The sequence below is a fragment of the Scomber scombrus genome, chromosome 13 (genome assembly GCF_963691925.1).
Source record: "Scomber scombrus chromosome 13, fScoSco1.1, whole genome shotgun sequence".
Lineage (NCBI taxonomy): Eukaryota > Metazoa > Chordata > Actinopteri > Scombriformes > Scombridae > Scomber > Scomber scombrus.
This window is the reverse complement of record NC_084982.1, coordinates 18,318,567-18,340,415: the sequence shown is the minus strand read 5'-3', so window position 1 is coordinate 18,340,415 and position 21,849 is coordinate 18,318,567. Positions and strand designations below refer to the sequence as shown.

The following is a 21,849-nucleotide window of genomic DNA, read 5'->3' as shown; positions in this document are numbered from 1 at the left end:
AAGACATTTTTTCCTTTGTGCAGGTGGTGCATTTTGGCACAGGAAATAGACAATGTTTATGTAGAATGCTTAGAAGACCTATTTTCATAATGAGATATCATGAAGAACATTAGTTTAGGGTAAAAACACAGACTTTGGAAGATTTTTCACACTGTGTCTTCACAAGTCTGTATGGAGACTTGGAGAGAAAAACAAGATCCATGTATAAAACTGTAGCCAACTCTCTGTTTATAAAACAAATGGTTAATAATATTATGAATTATGAATCCATGCCCAAGGACGTCTATACAGGTCAAACTGTCCCAATTAACTACTGTATTTCATTTAAGTTAACCAGATACGAAGATACTGAGGTTGAGCTTGTTTGTTATGTGGGGCAAATGTGTGTTACAGCAGTATGTTATATTTTGTTATGTATTATGTTTTTATGTTTTGTTTTGCTTTGTTGCTAAGATTGTGGGTCTTTGTTTAAATAATGATAATAATAATGTTAATTAATAAAGAAATTACATACTGTAAGTGCTTCACATAAAAGGAACACGTTAAAAAAAGAACAGAAAAGAAAGGAAAGAAATAAAAACATGAATGCGATATAAGATGGAATATGAGAATAAAAATAACAATAAAAATTGTACATAGTAAAAGTAGCTAAAAATAGAATAATGATAATATATTAAATCAAGTAAAATAAATACAGTAGTGACTGATAGAAAAGCTTATTGAAAGCTAAATTGAAGAGATAAGTTGTTAGCTTTCTCGTAAAAAATATTTTGTTTTGTTGACATGGGAAGTCTATATTGTATACACACTCACTGGCCACTTCATTAGGTACACCTGTGCAATCTAATGAGATCTAATACAACAGTTCTGCCATAAATTCTACATTTATTACTGAGGTTGTACTAAGTGGTGGTGGTGTGCTGGGGTGCATTATATTGAATAGTGTTCCTGATATTTTGCCTCCCTCATGTATGTTAATGTAGTGGAAATAATATTAGGTTTACCATTCGATATAATGCACTTTAGTACATCACCATCATCCACTACAACCTCAATAATAAACATAAAGAAGAATTATCACCTTCTTGACAATGTCAACATAAACTGAAAAAAACTCTTTTATAGAGGAGCTATTGTATTGTATTGAATTAGATTGCACAGGTGTACCTGATGAAATGGCCATTGAGTTTAATGAGACATCTAAATAAAAAGGTCATTTAAAAAATCCTCAGTAGACCTCAGGGTGTTCCTCGTAAATCCGAGTTTCTGAGGAGGCCCCTGAATGCATCGCGAGGTCCGGTTCCGCCCCTCCTCCTGCAGCTGATGAGGAGAAAGAGGAGGAGAGAGGAGGAGAGGAGACCTGTGTGAGGACGTCTGTGAGGATTCTCTGACCAAATAAACAAACAAACAAGTGTTACCGCTGGATACCTATAAAGCAGACGGGTTTAATGTCCATATATGTTATATGTTATGAATATTTGATTGTCATCTCGGGTTTGAGCCGTAAATCTGAACTGCGGTTATTCCCGTTAACGGTTTACCTCCCCGGTCAGGTGAGTAGTCTCAACAGTTAGCTCCTTCTTACACAAGTTATATGTTATACGTGAAATGTTATAAACTAGGATTATTACACATGGTTAAACTCTCGGTAAATTACAGCTCGCAGTCACACAGTTTTAAAACAGTGTTTGCTAATCGTTTATCCCTCCGTTAAATGTAACCTTTAACGTACAATTAACGTGCTGTCATGATGATGAGGACTAGTTATAAAAAACCCAAAGTTAGCCTGGTTAAAAACCGTGAGACAGTTGTTGTAATCAGCTATTGTAATGTCAACAAACACAAGGGCAAAGACGACTTGTTAGAACTTAGTTTAATCCTTTGAGTTTTTAGTTTAACGAGAAAAATGAGCCAACATAAGCTAAAGGTGACGTTAATAACGTACAAATAAGGGACAAATAACGTACAAATAAGGGACAGATAAGGGGAAAATAAGGGACAGATAAGGGAAAAATAGGGACAAGTAGGCTAAGGAACAAATAAGGGAAGGGGCAAATAACGTACACATAAGGGACAGATGGGACAAATAAGGGACAAAGAAGGGTTGGCAAGATGAGCAATTCAAAAATATGTAACAACAAAAAAAAACATCAGAAAAAAAAGGAGCATCAGGTTTGTTAAAATGTACATTTTGTATTTTTGTTGGTTATATGTCATTTGAAAAGACCAAAAATAAGACTGAATGCTCCTCAAATGGTGTAACCACAAAAGAATGATAAATATTAAGTATTTTATCTACCTGCAGTGTATTTAAGTGAACTTGTACAGATAATTACTTCATTTTAAAACATCAAATGAAAACACATTTTTTGGAATATTTCTACATTTAAATTTTAATGCATTTTGTCAATAATGCTAAATAACAACAATTATTTAAAAAAAAAAAAAAGTGTGACGAATTTGTAACGAAACATAGTGCTGCGTTGCTTAAAGTGGATTGTATTTATTCCACATTTTAGTTCACATTTATTTTCCTGTATAAACATATTTTTAAGAAAAAATACTGGTTACACCAATTGACACTGGGTTGCATCATTGACCTACAATTGAAGTGCTGCTGCCGATCAGTAGAAATCAGTTAAAAATGGCTTTGTTATGTCAGTCTCACCATTTTTGTGTGTAATTGTCTCTTGTCAGATCATTTAAGGTGCAGTCTGTGAAGTCTGCTACCTTAGAATATCGGTGGATCAGAAAGGGCTATGGCCCCAGCCCTGACCAAAATCCTGAAAGATGGCCATGGGATCCACCTGTCCTCACCTCCCGCCTCTGTCAGAATGGACTCAGATAGCAGAGTGATACGAAGCACCGAGCTGGAGTCTCAGATGAGATCGACAGAGGATGGTGACCTCCAGAAGATGTGGCTGAACCTCTCCTCCTTCCCGCCTCTTGACTCCTGCTTCCCCGCAGCCCCTCTGGACGTCCCTGCTAACCCAGTGCTATCCCCATTTCTTCAGACGTCTGCCAGCCAGTGTGAGATGGTCCTCCTCCCCAGTACAGGCTCCCTCCTCAGCCTCCTGGCCCTCAATAAAGGCCGGAGAGATTCTCATCAGGTGGCCTCAGTCTTCCCAGGTGTACCAGACATGTTTTTAGTCCCTGTCCCTGAGCACAATAGCCAAGAGGCTCGTCTGTTGCGTGGACACAGTGCTGCTCCTGAATGTGGGCCAGATGGTGTTGATGTGCATCACTCCTCTCTTACCCCTACAAGCGCTTTTCCCTCATATAGCCACGCGGAGGTAAAATCAGAAGGCTACGCCGCCTGCTTTGCACCCCCACCTACACTGACACAGAGGGACATGGCTGGAATTAGCTGTGTTTATCCAGCATCGGTGCGTCCTTGTGGTGGCAGGTTGAACTCTGAGCATCCGGTATCGCGAGCGGTGCTGGAGGAGCACCTCTCCAGGCAGGCAGGACTTCACAGCAGAGCTTGGAGGCTTCAGAAGAGATTGCAAGCCCTGTTAGGAGAGCATGCCGTGCTACACTGCACTCAGCAGCTGGAGGGGCTGAACAGGCAGTGTCAAAGCGGAGGTGTGTCTCTTGACAGCCTGGACTCCTTACATCCTGGTGTGCCACCTCCACAAGCGGACAGTAAACCCCATTCTTCTTGGCTAGAGTCGTCCACGGCCTCGTCTTGCTTCACGGAGCTCAGAGAGTTCAGCCTTTCCAGCCAGGCGGTGCTGAAAGGCCTGCAGGAGGCCTTTGACTCGGAGGTCACGGGCAGCAGCAGCAGCTCAGATGAAGAGCAGGCAGAGGAAAGGATTCACCGAAAAACAAAGACTTCACCTGTGTGAGTATTCTGTCAGAGCAGAACTACAGTATTTTTCTTTATATAAATATTTCCAAAAAGCTGCTTGTTTGAAGGGATTTACAGTACTGCATGGTCAAACACACACACACACACACACACACACACACACACACACACACACACACACACACACACACACACACACACACACATTTTCTACAAGCTACAAGAAGAAAATGAAACCAATTTCCTTGTGGGCTTGTATAAAAATGAGGTGTGTCCTATTTTGACAAATTTTAAGTTAAGTTAAATAAACAAGAGAGACTTACTTATCGAGTTGAAGTAAGTCATATATCATTTCACACAGTTTCAAATAATAAAGTACTCGCTACTGTTCTAGACAACAATAAGAAACCAACTTCACCACAACAAATCTTTGGTTTATGGTGCAGCATTTTTTGTTATAATTCAGACAAGTGGAGAGCACACAGAGGCAGACTTTTACACCAGGCAACCATTCAGCTCAGGACAACGAAATGCAGGCACAGCAAGAGAGAAGAAGTTCAAAAATGGGGTAAAACGAGCATATTTTATTTAGTTTCTTTGACATTAAGAGAAGAGAGACGTAGACTGATACACATCTACCTCTGCTGTGCTGGATTCAAACTGCACGCACATATTTGTCTTGGTCCTTGGAGAAGTTTACAGTGTGGCTGTCAAAACTGTTGTCCTCCCAGCTGTGGAGAGTGTGATGACACAGTGTATTTCAGCCTCACACACACACACACACAAACACACGTACACACACACACACACACACGCGCGCGCACGCATTACTCTCTCTCCATGCAACACACCAGCCAGCTTTCTTTTACCCACAGGCTCGGACTTGCCAGAAAGCCTTCAGCATGCCATTCTGTGCCTCAGCCCCTCCTGTTTTTAGTGAGACACGCTTTTGAAGTGTGTGTCTGCGTGTGAAGTTGGGCTGGGTGGTGCTGCCGTACTCGTGCCCTTGCCTAAAGGGAGTCATCGTGCTCCAGATGAGGGGAAAAAATATGTCAGTCTTTTATGTTTGTGAGTTGTGATCCTTTTTGAGTGTGTTTTTGTGAGACTAGCAAGCGACAAGACTAGTACGGATCTGAAGAATAAAGATTATAACCATACTTTGAAATATTTTGTCAGTTTAGGTTGATGTTTTTGCTTTGATCTCATTCATACTGTTAATATTGCAGTATTACATGCAGGGAAAGAGAGAAATCGAGCTAAAACTGAGCGATGTGACGACACAACAACGACAACAATTATGTCTGAGAGGAAAACAAATCCAAGATGTTGATATGCTATTTTCTTTTCTTTTTTACATTTTTTTTTTGTGCTAAATTTAAATTTAAATTCTGTTATTCATGGCACTTTAAACACATTAAACCAGTATGCTACCAAACATCACGCTATCTTCTTGTTGAGCAGCTATTGGTGAAATCAAGAAACTGAAATATAACTGAGAGCAGGTTCTGGATTTAGTCTGGGATCAAGTAGAAAGAAAGGGGCATTTCTATGAATGTTATTTTTCTGGCAGGAAGCGGAGAATGACGGGAAACATGTGGAGAGAGAGAGAGAGAGAGAGAGAGAGAGAGAGAGAGAGAGAGAGAGAGAGAGAGAGACAGAGGGATAATCCCAGAAAAGGTCCAGAGCGGGATTTGAACTGTCGACCTCCAAAACCGTCTAAAACTATCCTGCCAACCAGGACATCCTGGACAGGAGCGTTTTTAAAGGTTTAAAAAGAGGATTTCAGTCGTCCTACACAAAGTCAGGAATGTGACAATGTTATCACGCTTGAACTGTTTTGGGTTTAAGAAGCACAACAGGTCTCCATTATATTTGACTGGAGAAGAAGACAGTGTTTAAAAAAAAAAAAAACTGTAATCAGACACTGAGAGAGTCGTGCTGGGCCGCAGTTCTTGTCCTTGCCTGTGTAGACGCCCAGTTAAATTTTATATTTCAGTGTCATGATGTTTTTAAGGTCTTGTCAACAATGTGTGGACGTCAGTGTAACGTCAGCGTTCGGAAAGCGCCGGTCACTTCCTGGTCTCGGTGCGTCAGTGGAACCAGTCTGTTAACTAGTATTCACAGCAACGTCGGCTTCAGTCTAGTTAAACCTTTTTTTAAAATTATAAGTTAACGGTGGTTCAAGCTCAGTAACATTTATTTCTTTAGGAAGATGTTGACCCTTCAGTTTGTTCCTCATCATTTTTGAATCAGGGCACGTTTATAGTATTAACACCAAAAACAGAAACGAGAAAGAGGGTTTTATATGTGTGTGTGTAGTGTTTTGTGTGTCTTTTGCCTTGGTGTGTGGTCTTGTGTGGAGCAATGCTTTGTGCCCCCTTCAGTAAAACTACCCCTGGGGGAGTTTTATGGCAGGTTCCTCCTTGAAGAGGATATCTCCTTGCTGGAGAGGGAGGGGGGCAAAAGTTTTTTTCCTTCTACAGAAAATGTGGGAATGGCCTCTAAACTTGTGAAGCAGTGACATGGTTAGACTTTAATTTGAAACCACATGTCCACATTGCTCTTTCTCTGCACTGGCAGCAGTCATTGCAAAAAAAAAAAAAAACACAAAAAAGGGGCCTGCAGCTGTTGCTCATTTTCAGTGTGTTTGTAATTTTAAATGTATTTCACTGTGTGAGAGTACTTGTAAGAGGCCAAGTGTTGGAAAGTTTAACTGCTGGACACACCCAAAACCTCTAATGCCTCTGCAAATGAAACACTTTTCAAATAAGGGAATTTGTAGATCCAGAGCTACTTACTGAGCCTGGCCTTTAACCAGAAACTCACTAAGAAAACCTTTTTTTTTCACTGTGGTCTTTCTATACTCCACATTTATTTCAGCAATGTCAAAACCTTTATGTTGAATATACATAATGTTTTATCTACTGCACATTCATGTCTCAGTAGCAGGTATTAGGTATGAGGTAAGTATGATTAGATTTCTCCTCTTCTTTTCCCGTCTTTTCCTCTCCTCCTGACTGGCCTACTGTTTGGCAAATATTCCTGGAATTTTCTCATTATACAGTCGGAAAGAGCCGCAGGGCAGCCAGGTCTGCTCATTGTTCCTGTAGGACAGAGAGAGCCTACTCCTTTATAAACAGAAATTAGCTTCAGGTTGAGTGAAACTCGACGAGAGCCATTAACCATTAACCATTCACAGGCTGTAAATTACAGGCAGATAAACAATTTAAAATATTTCACTTAACAGGCAAACATTAACATAACTTCTTAACAACACCACAGGTTATTTTAAGCACTGTGTGTGTGTGTGTGTGTGTGTGTGTGTGTGCGTGCGTGCGCGTGCGTGCGTGCGTGCGTGCGTGCGTGTGTGTGTGTGTCTGTGTTTTGACTGGCCTAACCTTTGCTTGTGCTGCATCAGAGTGTTTGAAGTGGGGGAGTCTCTCTCTGTCCTAGCCAAGGTCCAAGATCACCGCCATAGCAACCGCTGTGTCTGTGTGGCCCTGCTGAAGCCTGCCAACCACACACACACGCAAGAGAAATGCTAACTGAACAGGATAGTGCCATGGAAACGTATAGACAAACACCGCACAAATCAACAGTGTTTTATTTTGTGGCCTAGATACGCTTTTGTGATTCAGCATCCCCCCGTACATTGTCAGGACACTGAACAATTTACACGCCACATGGCAGCATGGCTGTGTAAAAATGGGTCTTACATACTGCGTGTTGACAAATGTGTGAATTGAGAAATGGTTTGGTATGTCTCTACTGTCTTTGTTTCTCAACAATTGTTGTCTCTCATCTTTTGTGTTTCTAGTGGCACACATACTCCTGCTAATAATTCTCATATGCTAAACATGTCGTGTGCTTTCAGCGTATCATACTGGAGTTTATGACTGCATTTAATATCTTTGAAAGAAGGTAACACCTGCACACTTACTCCAAGCCACAAAATCTAATCAAGATGATGTTTTGATCCTACTGGGATCTTCTACTGGGATGGAAACCACTCATATTTATACATCATGCACACCAATAGGCTGACAGGCTCAATGATGGCAGTTGTCCAAGTTCAACCTGCCCAGTCAATATCTTGATATTTTGCTGCATTCATGACTAATTACAAATCATCATAAGGATTAAGATAATTCTTCTTGTGAAGGATTTAAAATAATATACGTTTCTGTTACAAGGGCCTATGTCTTCTCCTCTCTCATCTGTCACTCTGTCCCTTCTGCCAGCAGCAATAGCAGCTGTGAGAGAAAGTGGCTAGCGGAGAGGGCGGAGCTGGGCAGCAGATGGAGCTGGTTGCAGCTACGTCTGGCTGAGCTGGAGGGGAGGATACAGCAACTGGTGGATTTCCACAAGCACATCCGCTCCTCCAAGGTAGGATAACAGTATACGCCTCAAAAAAATGGGCGCCTTAATGTCATATTTAAAGCTGCATTAAACACTTTTTGACCACTACGGGCCAAAAAGAATCAACAACAAACTCACAGCAACTTTCATGGACTGCTAATACTATGAAGTTACATACAGTACCAGTCAAAGGTTTGGTCACAACTTTAAGTGTGGCCAAACCTTTTGACTGATACTGTAAAAATGAGCATTTAATGTATCGATAGATTAGACTCTATTCGACTCTACCTGCAAATGAGTCTCCTGAGTCTCCGAGTGAAAGGATTAACCCATGCTATATGTGTGTGTCTAAGGGTGGTGTGGTGCTTGCAGAGTCCCAGCCACTGACAGACAGGCAGATTCAGCAAACCCTGCTGAGGGAAATGGCCGGGTTATCCTGCACAGCCTCAGATGCTGACACCGAACCCTGCAGTCCCACACGCCTTCTGCACAACATAGAGAGACAGGTATGAGGAGTTACACACTAATGTCAGAACATCCTGATCACTCACAGAAGGTTAGCTATCCATAATGTTAGATACACAACCATTACTTGAGAATTTTAAACAAATTGATCCAAGCGGTTTAACTTCTGTGTGTGAACACCTCCCCCAACTCAAACCACACTTTTTTGCATTTGTATGGAGTAGTTGTCCAAGAAGGCAGATGCTCAAGTGCAATATTGTGCCAAAATGAGTAACAAGCACAGCTGATGTGCAGTAACACAGCTGTGTGACTTAATTTATCTTGGTGTAAGTGAGTTTGTTTGGAGACAGGAAAAGTGCAAAAAATGTTTATTGGATGTTTAACCACATTGTAAATTGTTTTTTGAATGCAAGTTTATTTGTTTGCCTGTACAGTAAGTGGCTTAATCCTGAATCATCACTGTATACACACATTTGAGCCACATCAAGCTCTGTAGTGAAGCAACTACATACATTTTAAATAAAGTGTTTTTTATAAGTTATATACAAGCGGTGCACTAGGCAATTTTGCACCTTTTGTAGCATGAATGGATTCAGGATTCCCAAATAAAATTAGTGTTTTATTCAGGAATCCACCCTTATTGTGGAGAGGGTGGAACACTTTCTTGCTGATAAAAGACGATTATTGATAGCTAAACATCTAAATCATACATGATAAAGAAAATATTAAAATGAAGGAATAAAAGATCTTTATATAATAGTATCAACCTTAACTGCCCATAGTGAAGTGCATTGAGCCTACTGTGTTAAAGATTGGCGTTGCAGGGATGAGGCTGTCTCAGCTGGTCTGGCTTGTTGTGCCTTTGAACTCACTGATGTGGTCTAAGTTGTGGGATACAGGCCTGTTGGCTACAGTGCTGCTGTAAAGGTTTAGCTGATCTTGTGAAAGAGTCTTCGCTGCCAGTCAAGCTCACAGGCGGTGGATGCGGTTTGGTTCACTGAGCGGGTGAAGGCCCGACAGCAGGGCCCACCAGCAGTCCAGCAGCCTTGTTCAGAGCTGAAGGTGGACCTCCTGGTATAGCTTTTCTGAAGCAGTCAGATACGGCAAAAGTCCTGGCCGATTCATCACTGTCTCTGGTTTTGGAGTGACGCTGCTGGCGATGAGTTTAGGCTTTTGTTGGATCTTTGTGATGTTGGTTGAGTATTTAATAAAATTATTCCTGACTTTACTCAATCTTCAGTTAGGCTTAAAAAGAAACATGCCACTTAATTTTACCAAATTTATAAAAGACAAAATAAATCTTAAAGTTGATACATTTATATGTTAAAATGTGCACTCACTCAACAAAAAAAACAACAAAAAAGTAAAAGAGACGTCTTAAAGAAAAACTTTAGAGAAAATAGACATTTCTTGAGCTCATGATGAGCGTGGATAAAGCATTTTGCACCAAAACTCCCAATTAATATTTAATTCCTTTGTTATAAGTTTGGAGACTCTTCAAATATGTCGGCTGATGCTCTGACTTAAGATGGCAGCTCGTAATTACTGAAACTAGTAAATTATTTTAACTTTTACATGCAGGAATAACATACTTCAAACATCACTATCGTCAAATCCATTATGATAAAATTGCATACAGCAGTGTACTGTATAAAACTACTAAGAAAAACTGATATTAGCTCTGATTTCATAATAATTCAAGCATTTCAAGTGTCCCTACTGAATTACTTGAACTATCACAACTATAAATGCTACAGTACATAAAAATGTTTAGGCAGCTGTAGGCTTACACTAGACGTAAATGTGTTGTTTGGAGTTGTCTGATCCTCTCTCTGGTTCAAATGACCCCAGGGTCATTTATGCTTTTAGCTCAGTTGTTAATTTAGTTATTTTTTTAGCCATGGTCTCTCAGAAGGGGTTTTTGAAAGCACCAGTGTTGATCTGACGAGCGTCACTGCTCAAACCCCACTTGGTGAAACGGTCAGCTCTGTGTTCTATGCCGTCTGTGCTCTTTCTTAGGAATTAAAAGAAGTTTGTGTCCAGTGGAAATTAAGAAAAGAAAGCAGAATGTCCTCCAAAAGCCTACTCACTCACTCACTCACTCACTCACTCACTCACTCACTCACTCACTCACTCACTCACTCACTCACTCACTCACTCACTCACTGCCTCTGAAAGGATGGATTATATTTCACAATTATGTTTTTTATTTGTCACCTATGAAATGTGTTATATGGCCGATGTTGTTCATTGCAGAGTGCTCAGCTCAGCCAGATCGTCAACAGTCTGATGCCTCCTCTGAGTTTTTCACCGCCATCAAAACAAGCACAGACCTGGAGAGGCAAGCGAGCCTTCACAAGGTAGAGTACACACACACACACACACACACACACACACACACACACACACACACACACACACACACACACACACACACACACACACACACACACACACACACACACACACACACACATTACAATAATCTGTAATTGCAGTAAAATGATGTGTTATTCAGAGACAAAGGATAACATGGAGCTAGTCAATTTTTCATTAACTCTATTGTCAGCTGAAATAGTCAAGGGGGGAGGTATTAAACTTAAACTGAAAAAAAGACAGGAACTTGTACTCATAGAGGTTTTAGGCTGAGGCAGTTAGCTAAGTTATCAAGGTTGAAAGCATGCTCCCTGTGTGGAATGTAACCCAGTGAAAGAGTTTGGTCAGTCCCCTCCATCTGGTCTGACTTGAATCATCCTTTCATGTCTTTCCTCTCTGCCTTTTTAACTCCCCCTGTCTGGCTGTGAAGATAAAAGCTACACAACAAATACGAGATATTCTGCTTGTGTATGGATGTAACATGGGGTTATATGTAGGTGTTGTTTGTTCCTGGCTGTTATTTGTGACCAAGTCTAAGAGACCTTTAAAAAACATTTTCTAGTAGATTGTAGCATTAATCATATACCTGATATTTCTATGGCTTCATCCAATCTTGTCCTTGCAGTGGTCAGAGAGGACACGAGGTTTTTATGCCGAGGAGATTGAGGTCCAGGAGGCAACAGCTCTTCAAAGCTGATATGTCATGCGTGTGTGCTCGAACCCGACCCCTGGTCACCTACCATAAGCCCAAACTCTTCGTTTTCAACATCTACAACCCTGGTAGTCCACAGGTAAGCTACATGCAGTCTCCTCTATACTCAAGTCAGTCTGTGAGACCTTTTACACACACTGCTGTGACAACACACATGCACGTTGTTGACATTTATCTGTAAATGTGCTAATGGGATGTCTTCTCCCTTCCTCTGCTCTGAGGTGGAGCGATTACATGACAGAAATAAAAATGACACTGTTACTATTACACATTAATATTGTGTCCTTGCTTAAATCTACTCATTCAAAATGTGCTACTTACAAATCCTGTGTAGAGACCCTTTTGAGGTTTTATCATAAAGACTGAAAAGCTGATAAATGTGTAAAACTTTGTCATTAATGTTTTTCATGAATAAAGTATTTATATCAAGTAGATGTTCAAAGCACTCAGGCAAAATGTGCAAGCTGTGATAGCTCCCAGAAGGTTCTTCAGTGCTAGATCACCATATCACTAAAATAGTTCCCCAAATTAAAAGGGAATTAATGTTTAGAGCCAGTCACCTGCTTTTAATTAAAACATAATATCTCTTGGATTTGCTTGAAATAAACACAAATGCATGTTATCATGTTAAAGCTGTAGTCTTTTTTTAGCCATGGTAATATAGTGTAATGCTCTTACTGCCAAAAAAAATAAAGGGGAGTGGCAGTGGTGTGTGTCAAGTGGTTGGTAATGTTCTGCTTAGCTTCACACTATTTCAGTTATAAGCATTCAAACACTGCCTTTGAAAAATAATACACAGTAAATAAGTGAACATAACATATAAACACTGAATTGTTTATTGTTATTGGATTTGACTGAATTTCATGTAGTTCAGAGCATCTGCTACACTTTCTAATCAAAGCCTTCCATTAACATGCATCATTGATTCACAGTAAGAAGAGCAACCAGCTGCACAATCTACTATTAAAGGTGCATTTTTATAGATATTCACTTTTCTCTGGCTGTGAGGCAGTGTCATTTGACCAGTGGCTCTTCTTAAAACCACCAAAATATGAGTGACCTGCATCTCTCTAATGATTCCACTCTGCAACTCTAATGAACAGTGAACATTAAAGTAGGTGATGTGTTTAACTAGTGTCTCTAAGGTTACCGACAGCCACAGTCCCATTTATTTTTATGATATCTTAATTTAAAGCTGCATCTATATTTCTTGTGGCCTCGGTACATATACATTACCAGCTAAAAGTTTGGACACACCTATTCATTTAAGGGTTTATCTTTATTTTTACTATTTTCTATTGAAGGCATCAAAACTGTATAATAACTACACTAATAAATATAGAATCATGTCGTAAATGCAAAAGTCTTAAACAAACTAAAATGTCTTTTATATTTGAAATTCCTCAAAGTAGCCACCATTTGCTTTGATGACAGCTTTGCATACTTAAGTAGTCACCTGGTATGGTTTTCCAACAGTCTTGAAAGAGTTTGCACTGAGATCTTGTTGGCTGCTTTTCCTTCATTCTGAGGTCCAATTTATCTGGGTTTAGGTGGGAGGATTGTAGAGAGGCCATATGTATACAGTATGTAATGTCATTCATAGCTGCTGTGACAAATCCATGCTGGATTATCAACTCTGCAGTTCCCCTCAGCTCATTAGCATTTTAGTGCAGTGCAGCTCTTTGTATTACTTTCCTTTGGCCCACAAATTTTACTATTCAATCTCACAGCTCTCATTAGTGCTGATTTCAGCTGCAGTAGGCAGCTGTTTTTCAGAGAAAAAACTCTGATTGACAAACTGTGAGTTACATTATGACAAACAGAGTTAACGACTAGCTGGTGAACATAATGGAGCATTTGGTGGCTAAAAAGCTGGTTGTTTTTTGCAGGAATTGGTGGAGATCAATGCAGAGTTAAATAGAGGTTGAAAATTATACTTCTACTTGCAGGGAGGTTACATTACTCTAGCTGAATGCTGATGTTGCTCAAATTGACCTATTATTCTCACTTTAGGACCTTATGTCTGATTTTGTTCAACATTTCAAACAATCATTTTCCCCTTGTCCTATGTCATTGTGACTGAGATAATCAGATAGGACTTTAAAATAAGTGGTACACAATATATCAGAAATAAGTCACACCTGTACAAACATGAGGTGTGAGTCAAGTTTTTCCGAATCTCTATACTAGTTCTTCTTTAGATCATGTAAAACCATGTGAACCAGATAAAAGTGTCACTTCTCATGTACAAATTCAACATATTTAAATCTTGACAGACCATTGGATGCCCCAGTGCCAAAATATTTTTAGTTTCAACATGTAGCTGAACAGCAGAGCAATTAAAGCTATTATTAAAATATGCAGCATAGAGCCACCATGATTGTAATATCACCTGACAACCTAACAAGCAGCGACTTTAACGCCTTATGATTCATACCTCGACAAAACACAGAAAACACTTAAGTCCTGTGTCCTGACTTGTACACAAATTTAACTCGGCTCTGTTGGCCATTAAATATCATGTAATGTAAGTCATTTTCTTTCCTTCTTTCTTTCTTGTCCCTTCTTCCTTGTGCTTCAGGACTTGGGGAAAACCACTTCTATCCTCTCTTCTTTGTCATCATCTTCCTGTTCTTGTTGCTCCTCTTGTGATCCTGTGGTCATGTGCTCCGATCCTGACTGCAGCTCCAACAGGGCCCTGCCCTCCAGGACCCCCAGCTCCAGATCTCACTCTCTGTTTACGCTTTCATTTGGTAGGGAAACATTAACATAATCTAAAATGTGTGGGCCTTTTTTCCTTTTGAAAGAAATTTGTAATGTTGATTCATCCACTGTTTGAACAAGAGTAATTTCTTGGCTGTCCATCTGACAGGGTAGAGCTACTCTACTAACGTTTCATCGTTTGTCAGTTGATGCCTGTGAGCCAAATGTGCCACCTAAAAGTGTAGCAGTAGCCAGTAGCTGTAGTCCAGGGATTGATTGTGATAAAAAATACTGGAGTGTTACCCATCATTTTTGGGAAATAGAATAATTGCCATGGTGTTTTGATGTGGGTCCATGTGTGGGGGTTTACATAGACAACAATGGATGTAAGTGTTTTCACGCTGCCGGTGTATGTTGCCCTCAATTCCATGCTTTACATGGAGAAATGTACTGAATAATGGATTGTTATTGTTTGCTGAAGGTGTATTATTGTAACCTAATATTAAACGTTGTGTAATCTCCTTTCAGACACTCCTCTGTCCCACCACAGAGCCCTGGCTAGAGAAGAATGGTCCCAAAAGCCTTTGATTATCAATGCCCAGCCATCCAGTCCAGCACACTACAACAGACGCAGCTCCACACCACTGCACAGCAGTAAGTCCCTCCATATAACCAGCATTGATTAAATACCCTGTCCTGTTCTATGGTGCTCTCCTCCCTTAAATTCAGTTCTGTCATGTAGTAATTACTGAACCAATATGTTTAAGTGCTGCCTGTGAGCGAGGCCAAAGCCTGACCCACTGTGTTGATGTCACAGAGAAGTGATGAGTGAGCTGACAGGAAGACAAAGGTGCTATTGTTGTAATTATTCACCTAACAGATAGGAGCCTCACTTTGCTTTGCTGTGATTGAACTCGATGAATTCTGTTTTGAAGTCAGTGTTAATCTAATGTCTAATACAAAAAAACAAACAAAACAACAAACAGTTGTTTAGACAATTTTTCCATTTGCTTATAGTCAGTATAACAAAATAATATCAATGTGAATAAAAATGCTGCTTCACAGTCGACTGCTGTGTCTGCTTGTTATCTCTCTGTGGACCATCATAATTGCTTGCTAGCATGTCAGACATCCCACTGCGTCTCTATGTGGCTTCCTACCGAGCAGTAGATGGTAATGAAATCATTTGGCATTTCACCAATGTCAATGTGTGTCTTTGTATATTAGTCTCAGCGAATGATTAGTTAATCATTTAAGTCTGCAGCTTTGGTTTAATGGTTTCCATAGTGTAGCAGACCATAACAACCATTGACTATAGATTTTAGTATGTTCCCTGTTTGTCCAGTGAAGGTTATCTCAAAACTATGTTCTAAGTGGGAATTCAACCTTAGCAGGCATGAGAAGACATAAGAAATGATGAAGTAGGGAGGGAGTGAAGGAGGAGACCCAAAGCCGGCACATTTGTAATTGATGAAGACGTCACTCATGCACCACTCTGTTGATTTTTTTGTCTGCTTAAATAATCTTGCTCTCTTTTTCAATAACAGAAGAAGACAGCCAAGTCAAGCAAACATCCCCCAGAATAATAGCCTTGCACATGGCAACAAACCTCTTATCACATCTGACTGTAGCTGAAATACAATAATATTACGTAAACAGTAGAAGCATGCAGAGGTGGAAATATGGACGAATGACATGGAGAATAATGACTTTAACGACGTAACTGAATTAATCCTTAACTATTTTAAATGTTTTACAACCATAACAACTCAACATTACAACTGAACTTTTCCTGACCGAAAGACTGAAAGGTTGACCATACAATGACTGATTCTTTATTTTCGTTCCAAGTCATCTGTTGCTTTTGCCAGTTTTCTCTATTTATGAGATTGTTTTATCAGTCTTGCAGTGTATTCAACTCCTGACTAGCGTAACGGTCACATCGCTTTGTTATATTTTGACTCCCATGAAAAAAGAGGAAAACATCTGCACGCTTATCTCCTTTCCACCAAATGTATTATCTAAGCTTTCAGTCACAAAGATCTTCGTCAGAGCAGAGCATGAGACAGATACATACAGAACATACAGTCATGAGGCAGAGGGGCCATCAATTAACAATCATCATACCTGAGGTGATGGGAGAAACACTATTTTTACACTACAACACACACTAGAGAAAGCACGTTCTCAAATATACAGTATATTCATCTTAGCGTTGATCAGAAACAGAGGCTGAAAAAATACAAAACATAGCCTTTTACCCAGTCTAAAAAATGCCCAAAATACACATGTAAAGCAAAAAAGTAAATGTATTTAATACATTTCGTAACATGGTGAAGAATCTAAGGCTAGCAAGTTGACTGCCATGATTACCTTAAAAAAAAAAAAATCTGTAGGTGCAGTATGACATGAGTACAGATCAGAAAACTGAGAAGCATTCACCTGCTTAAGTAGTAAGACTAATGATTACGGATTAGCTTTTGTACACTTTAACCAAAGCATAACATCACAGAGGAACTGAATGGTAGATTGCGCAGAAAGGAAATTCCTGTGGTACATTAATTCAGTTTCTGTTTGTGTGACTTTTTGCATCGTTACAGGTCACAAACACAAGCACCATGCAAGACATCGTAAAAGCAGAGTTATGGATCTGTCACCTATCAGGTTGGCAGACTCTGCTCGGAGTGAACACAGGAGATCCAATAAGAGGAAAAGAAAGAGAAGACGCATCCATGGGCTGATAGAAGGTGTGTGTGTGTAGGGGGTATGTTCACCCCTTAGTCTCTATGTACAATAAATCAGTGTGATTCTATGGCTAGAGTGAAAAACAGTTTACAGTCATATTGATTTTGCATGGATTTATCAAAAATTAGTGTTGCAACACAGCAACAAATGGTGTTTAAATCATTAGTCACAAAATTCCGTGGCAATGTCAGCTGAGAGATAGTGTTACTAAAGTACAGTCAAGTCACATGCATTATTTACAGAAGAGGTCACTTAAAACAATATTCATGAAAGCTTCAATGCACTGTACAGCAAAGCAGCACAGATGATTATTACATAAACATATACTGTAATAAGTGAAACTTTGTTCAGTGTCTACTAACTGTCATTAGATTTATAGATGAATATTATTATTGTTCTAGCCAAATTGTTTATGATATGGTGTCCGTTACAGCTAAACACTAGGTTGATGTGTATGTGTTTGTTACACTTAGATGAGGCAGATGTACTGTACCACCTCTGTGACCCAGAGGAAAGTTCAGATGAAATCCTGGAGGAGAGCTACACACAGGTTTCACGCAAGCAAGCCTCACAGGTAACACAAACACTTTTATACCTGGGAGGACCCTAAATAATTTAATACTTAACCCCCCTCCTTCACCCTAAACCTAACTCTAACCTGCACCCTAAAACCAAATCCTCACTCTCACCATCAATGTGTAATATAGTCTCAAAGTCCTAAGACTCAGAAACCTCCAAATGCCGTAAAACTATTATTCCTAATTGACATACATGCTTCCAATTAATATATTTATTTTTGTACATTATATCTAACAGGACAATGTAATCAGGGCTGATAGAACATCCGATTTCTGAATTAAATGTGGGGTAAAGGACAATCATCATATGTTATCATCATGTGTTATAATCAGAGCTATACAGTTAAGGTTAATGCAGTTAATAAATCAGTCACAAATTACATATAAAGATAGAGATTTCTGACTTAAAAATAATGCTCACGTCTCCACTTATTGTTGTAAATCTTACTCGGGATCTCAGGGTTTGGTGATCGGCTAAAGGGAAATGTATGAAATTATATATTTTCTTGATACCATGGTGACCTGTGTTTGTAATGTAATGTTTAGATTTCTGTGCAACACAAATTCAAATGCATCACTTGGCATGCATATATGGCTTGAATGTGGACAGGCTGGTCAGTCTATAAAAAAAAAAAACCCTTTATCACATCAACCTAATGATGCAGAATTAGTTTGAATGTGTGAACTGAGTCGTTGGTGTGAACTGTCAAGTTGCTTCAACATGGCCGTGCTTCCTCTCAGGGCTTTGTCCGCAAACGTCAGGGAGAGAGTGTGTACAACATCGACAACATTGTTATCCCCATGTCACTGGCTAAGGTGGAGAAGCTGCAGTACAAAGACATCCTCACGCCAAGGTACAGAATAGCACTACCTCTGAAGGAGTTACTATTAATTCCTAAGGTTTGCTGTTATTGTACATTGACCCATGACACAGTTCTTTGAAGCTAATGGCCAATGGGTTTTCACTGTCCCCAAGTGTATAAATGTATGTATGACTGTATGTAATTATGTATTAATTAAATCTAACTAAATAATGGTGCTTGATTTGTTTTGTCTTGGAATTCATTTTCACCGTTTTCAGGGTGTTTAATGCAAGTCTAATATGTAATTGTATTGCTGTTAAGCTGTTTTTACTCTTTTTAACATTGAAATAGAAATGAGTTGGGGACACTGTCCATCATCATTGTCTGTCATCTCAAAAAGTCTGTCTTTTTTCACAGTTGGCGGGTAGTTGACACCCAGTCTCAGATAGAAAAGGAGGCAGAGGAAGAAGAAGACAATGAGGAGGGGCAGGTAGTGTGTCATCCTTTTTTAGCTCTGCATTTTGATTTGTAAAGAAAATATCTTCATCTGTGTGTGTGTGTGTGTGTGTGTGTGTGTGTGTGTGCGTGTGCGTGTGTGCGTGCGTGCGTGCGTGCGTGCGTGCGTGCGTGCGTGCGTGTGTGTGTGTTTCAGGTGGAGGACCTCAATGATGAAGCCTTTGCCCAAAGACACCTGGCTTTAGAGAAGAGAGAGAAATTGTGCTGGCCATCTTGGGGAAAGAGAAAATGCTGCAGGCGTCTTACAAGGTGGACACACGCACACACACACACACACACACACACACACACACACACACACAGCTTTGAATACTGTAACATACATCATGTGACACCAAAATGTGTCCTGCCAATGTGAGCAGTCTCTCCATCCAAGCAGAAATGTAAAAGGTAAACTACATGTGTCAGGTTGAGAATAAATATCAAATATCAGATTTGACAAAAAATATTGGATTAAAACAAATCTAACAAAGACTGTGCTGACAGCGCTGTGCAACTGTTGCAGACTTACTTTGTTCTCTGTGCATGTAAATATGTCTCATGTGAAAGTGGAATGTTTTGGTCGAGTTTCATGGGGTATGCTTGTTTTTTCACTCCAGATCTGGCAGCAGGTTGTCAAGCAGTGGGGGTGGGATGTGCACATCGGGAGAGGAAAGCTCTGTGGAGTGGAGTTGTGCTCAGCTGGATACTGATGAACAACCCAGCTTAGAGGAGTGGTTGGTAAGATCAAAAAGCAGCACAGCTGAAACCCCAAATCCCCAAAACAAACTTGCTCACGCTGAGTCATACACACAGCTATTTTCTAACGGCTGTCATGTTATGATGACAGCAGTGTTTCCCTTCTGCCTTCAACATAGAGGGAAAATGGTAATTTTATGCACATAATTGATTAATAAAAATCAAAAAGCGGTTAAGTTCAACTCCAACCTTGAGAAAGATGATTTTGGCTGCTTGATTTACTTGGGTCAATGTTTTCACATTAACGCCAGCTGGTGGTTTGAGAAATGAGTTTTGCACTGGATACTTTTTCCCCCTTTTGTTTCCTGAGAATGGCACATCCAAAAGAGAAGCAATCAGTTATAGAGGATGACGAAAGTATAACATTGGGTATCATTTTGTTCAAGCTATATCCAATAAATATCACAGTACTTCTCCTGGATTGCCTACATACAAATTAAACAGTAATGAGTCAATGGTCAGCGTGGGTAAAGTGTTATTTTACCCAAAATATTGTTTTGACATCAAAATGATGAAAAGGCCATGAAAGCAAAATAAGTTGACTAAAAGCATAAAGTGCCCCAGTCCCTATAAAGAGGGAAGTACATTACCTATAGATAATATTTTACACCCAATCTTTGCTTGAGACATTTCAATCAAAGATATGACTGTTTGTGCTCCAGAACAGAGACAAAGACTATATATTGCTTGAGTTTGCCATTATTAAAGACTAGATGGATCTTTGAGAGACCACATAAATGATTTGCTCCAGCTGATGATGCACTGATTGCAGAGCCCTTTACCACTTCACTTTGATTTGAGAAGGACTACGTCACTATAAAACCACACTCGCCTAATCAACCTTCTCCACACCGCAAATATCCTCTCCTTCACTGCTTTGCTCTCCAGCGCCCGTACAAACCCTGATGAAGCGTTTGAGTTAACAAACAGGCATCAGAGTCATGAAGACCTATGATAAAGCCTTTAAAGTTTAAATTCAATAGAAAGACTCATATGGGCATAGCAGTTATTAGGGTTATGGACATAATTTCACAATTTGATATGAGTTGCACAATCTGTATGTAGCTTATGAAATGTTAAGCAAGCACAAGGGTCATTACACGATTACTTTATTGATAAATGTGTTATATTCTCATCTTTGTGTCTATAAAAGTCATACATGTAGTCTGTGTACTTAACTTTGTTGTAAAAACAAACTTGTGAAATATATTTAACCTACAGATGTGGATAACATGTACTAATTTGCTAAAATTAATTATATGTTCTCACAATCCTCTGGCAGCCTCAGACACCCTGGGAGCCACGAATGTTCCCTTTGGATGACCGGGAAGAAGCCTTGCTCTCTGATAACTCGGTGCTGCACTGCCCTCTGGTGGTGAACACAGGAGCAGTGCAGCCACTGGCCTCTGAGTGAGCAGTGCCTTACTTTTTACATGTAAGCAAGTAGAGTAATACAAATTAATTCTAGTGCCACACAGCATACAGTAAATGCTGTAGATTGTGTGTGACAGACCTTTTTATGCAGAATTTCTGTAAACAAATTCTTAATTTGTTCATTAATTTGGATTAAGTTTTTAGGAAATCATTCATTTGTTATCTTTTAATAAGTAATTCAAAGTAATTAAATCCATAACTCAATGTAATAAGTCATTTTGTTGCAGAAACTATTTAGAAATTTGTCAGCGCTTTAATTTTTCACTGCATACATATGTTCATTTATTGATTATTGTAGTTATTAAAAAGGGGAAATTCATTCTTTCTGTCAGAGAAATTTAAGAAGTTAAGAAAGGAATTATACAAATTATTAGTTCATACATACAGTAATTACCTTTCAGTCAAACATTGAGTATTTTGGACAGCCACATTGTGACTTTGACATGTTATATTTGTCAATACATTTTTATTGTCTTATTTCTTTTCTAGATCACCACACATCTGGGACCATGAGGAAGAAGCGTGCCCTCAGAACCTTAATTAGGATGCTTAGTTACATTCAATAAGTATACTGATTTGATGTTATTATATATAATATAGAAGTATTTA

General features: G+C 39.5%; 1 protein-coding gene across 1 annotated transcript; it reads left to right on the top strand.

Annotated features, from left to right (window-relative positions):
- Positions 1-1,386: 1,386 nt before the first annotated feature.
- kansl1l (KAT8 regulatory NSL complex subunit 1-like) lies at positions 1,387-21,220 on the top strand. Its single transcript, XM_062431305.1, has 15 exons — positions 1,387-1,553; positions 2,698-3,844; positions 8,053-8,197; positions 8,524-8,676; positions 10,892-10,967; positions 11,633-11,802; positions 14,305-14,476; positions 14,955-15,080; positions 17,027-17,173; positions 17,645-17,745; positions 18,491-18,603; positions 18,970-19,042; positions 19,205-19,317; positions 19,680-19,788; positions 21,089-21,220. The coding sequence occupies exons 2-15, from the start codon at positions 2,760-2,762 to the stop codon at positions 21,218-21,220; spliced, it is 2,715 nt and encodes a 904-aa protein (XP_062287289.1). The 5' UTR covers positions 1,387-1,553; positions 2,698-2,759.
- Positions 21,221-21,849: the final 629 nt, after the last annotated feature.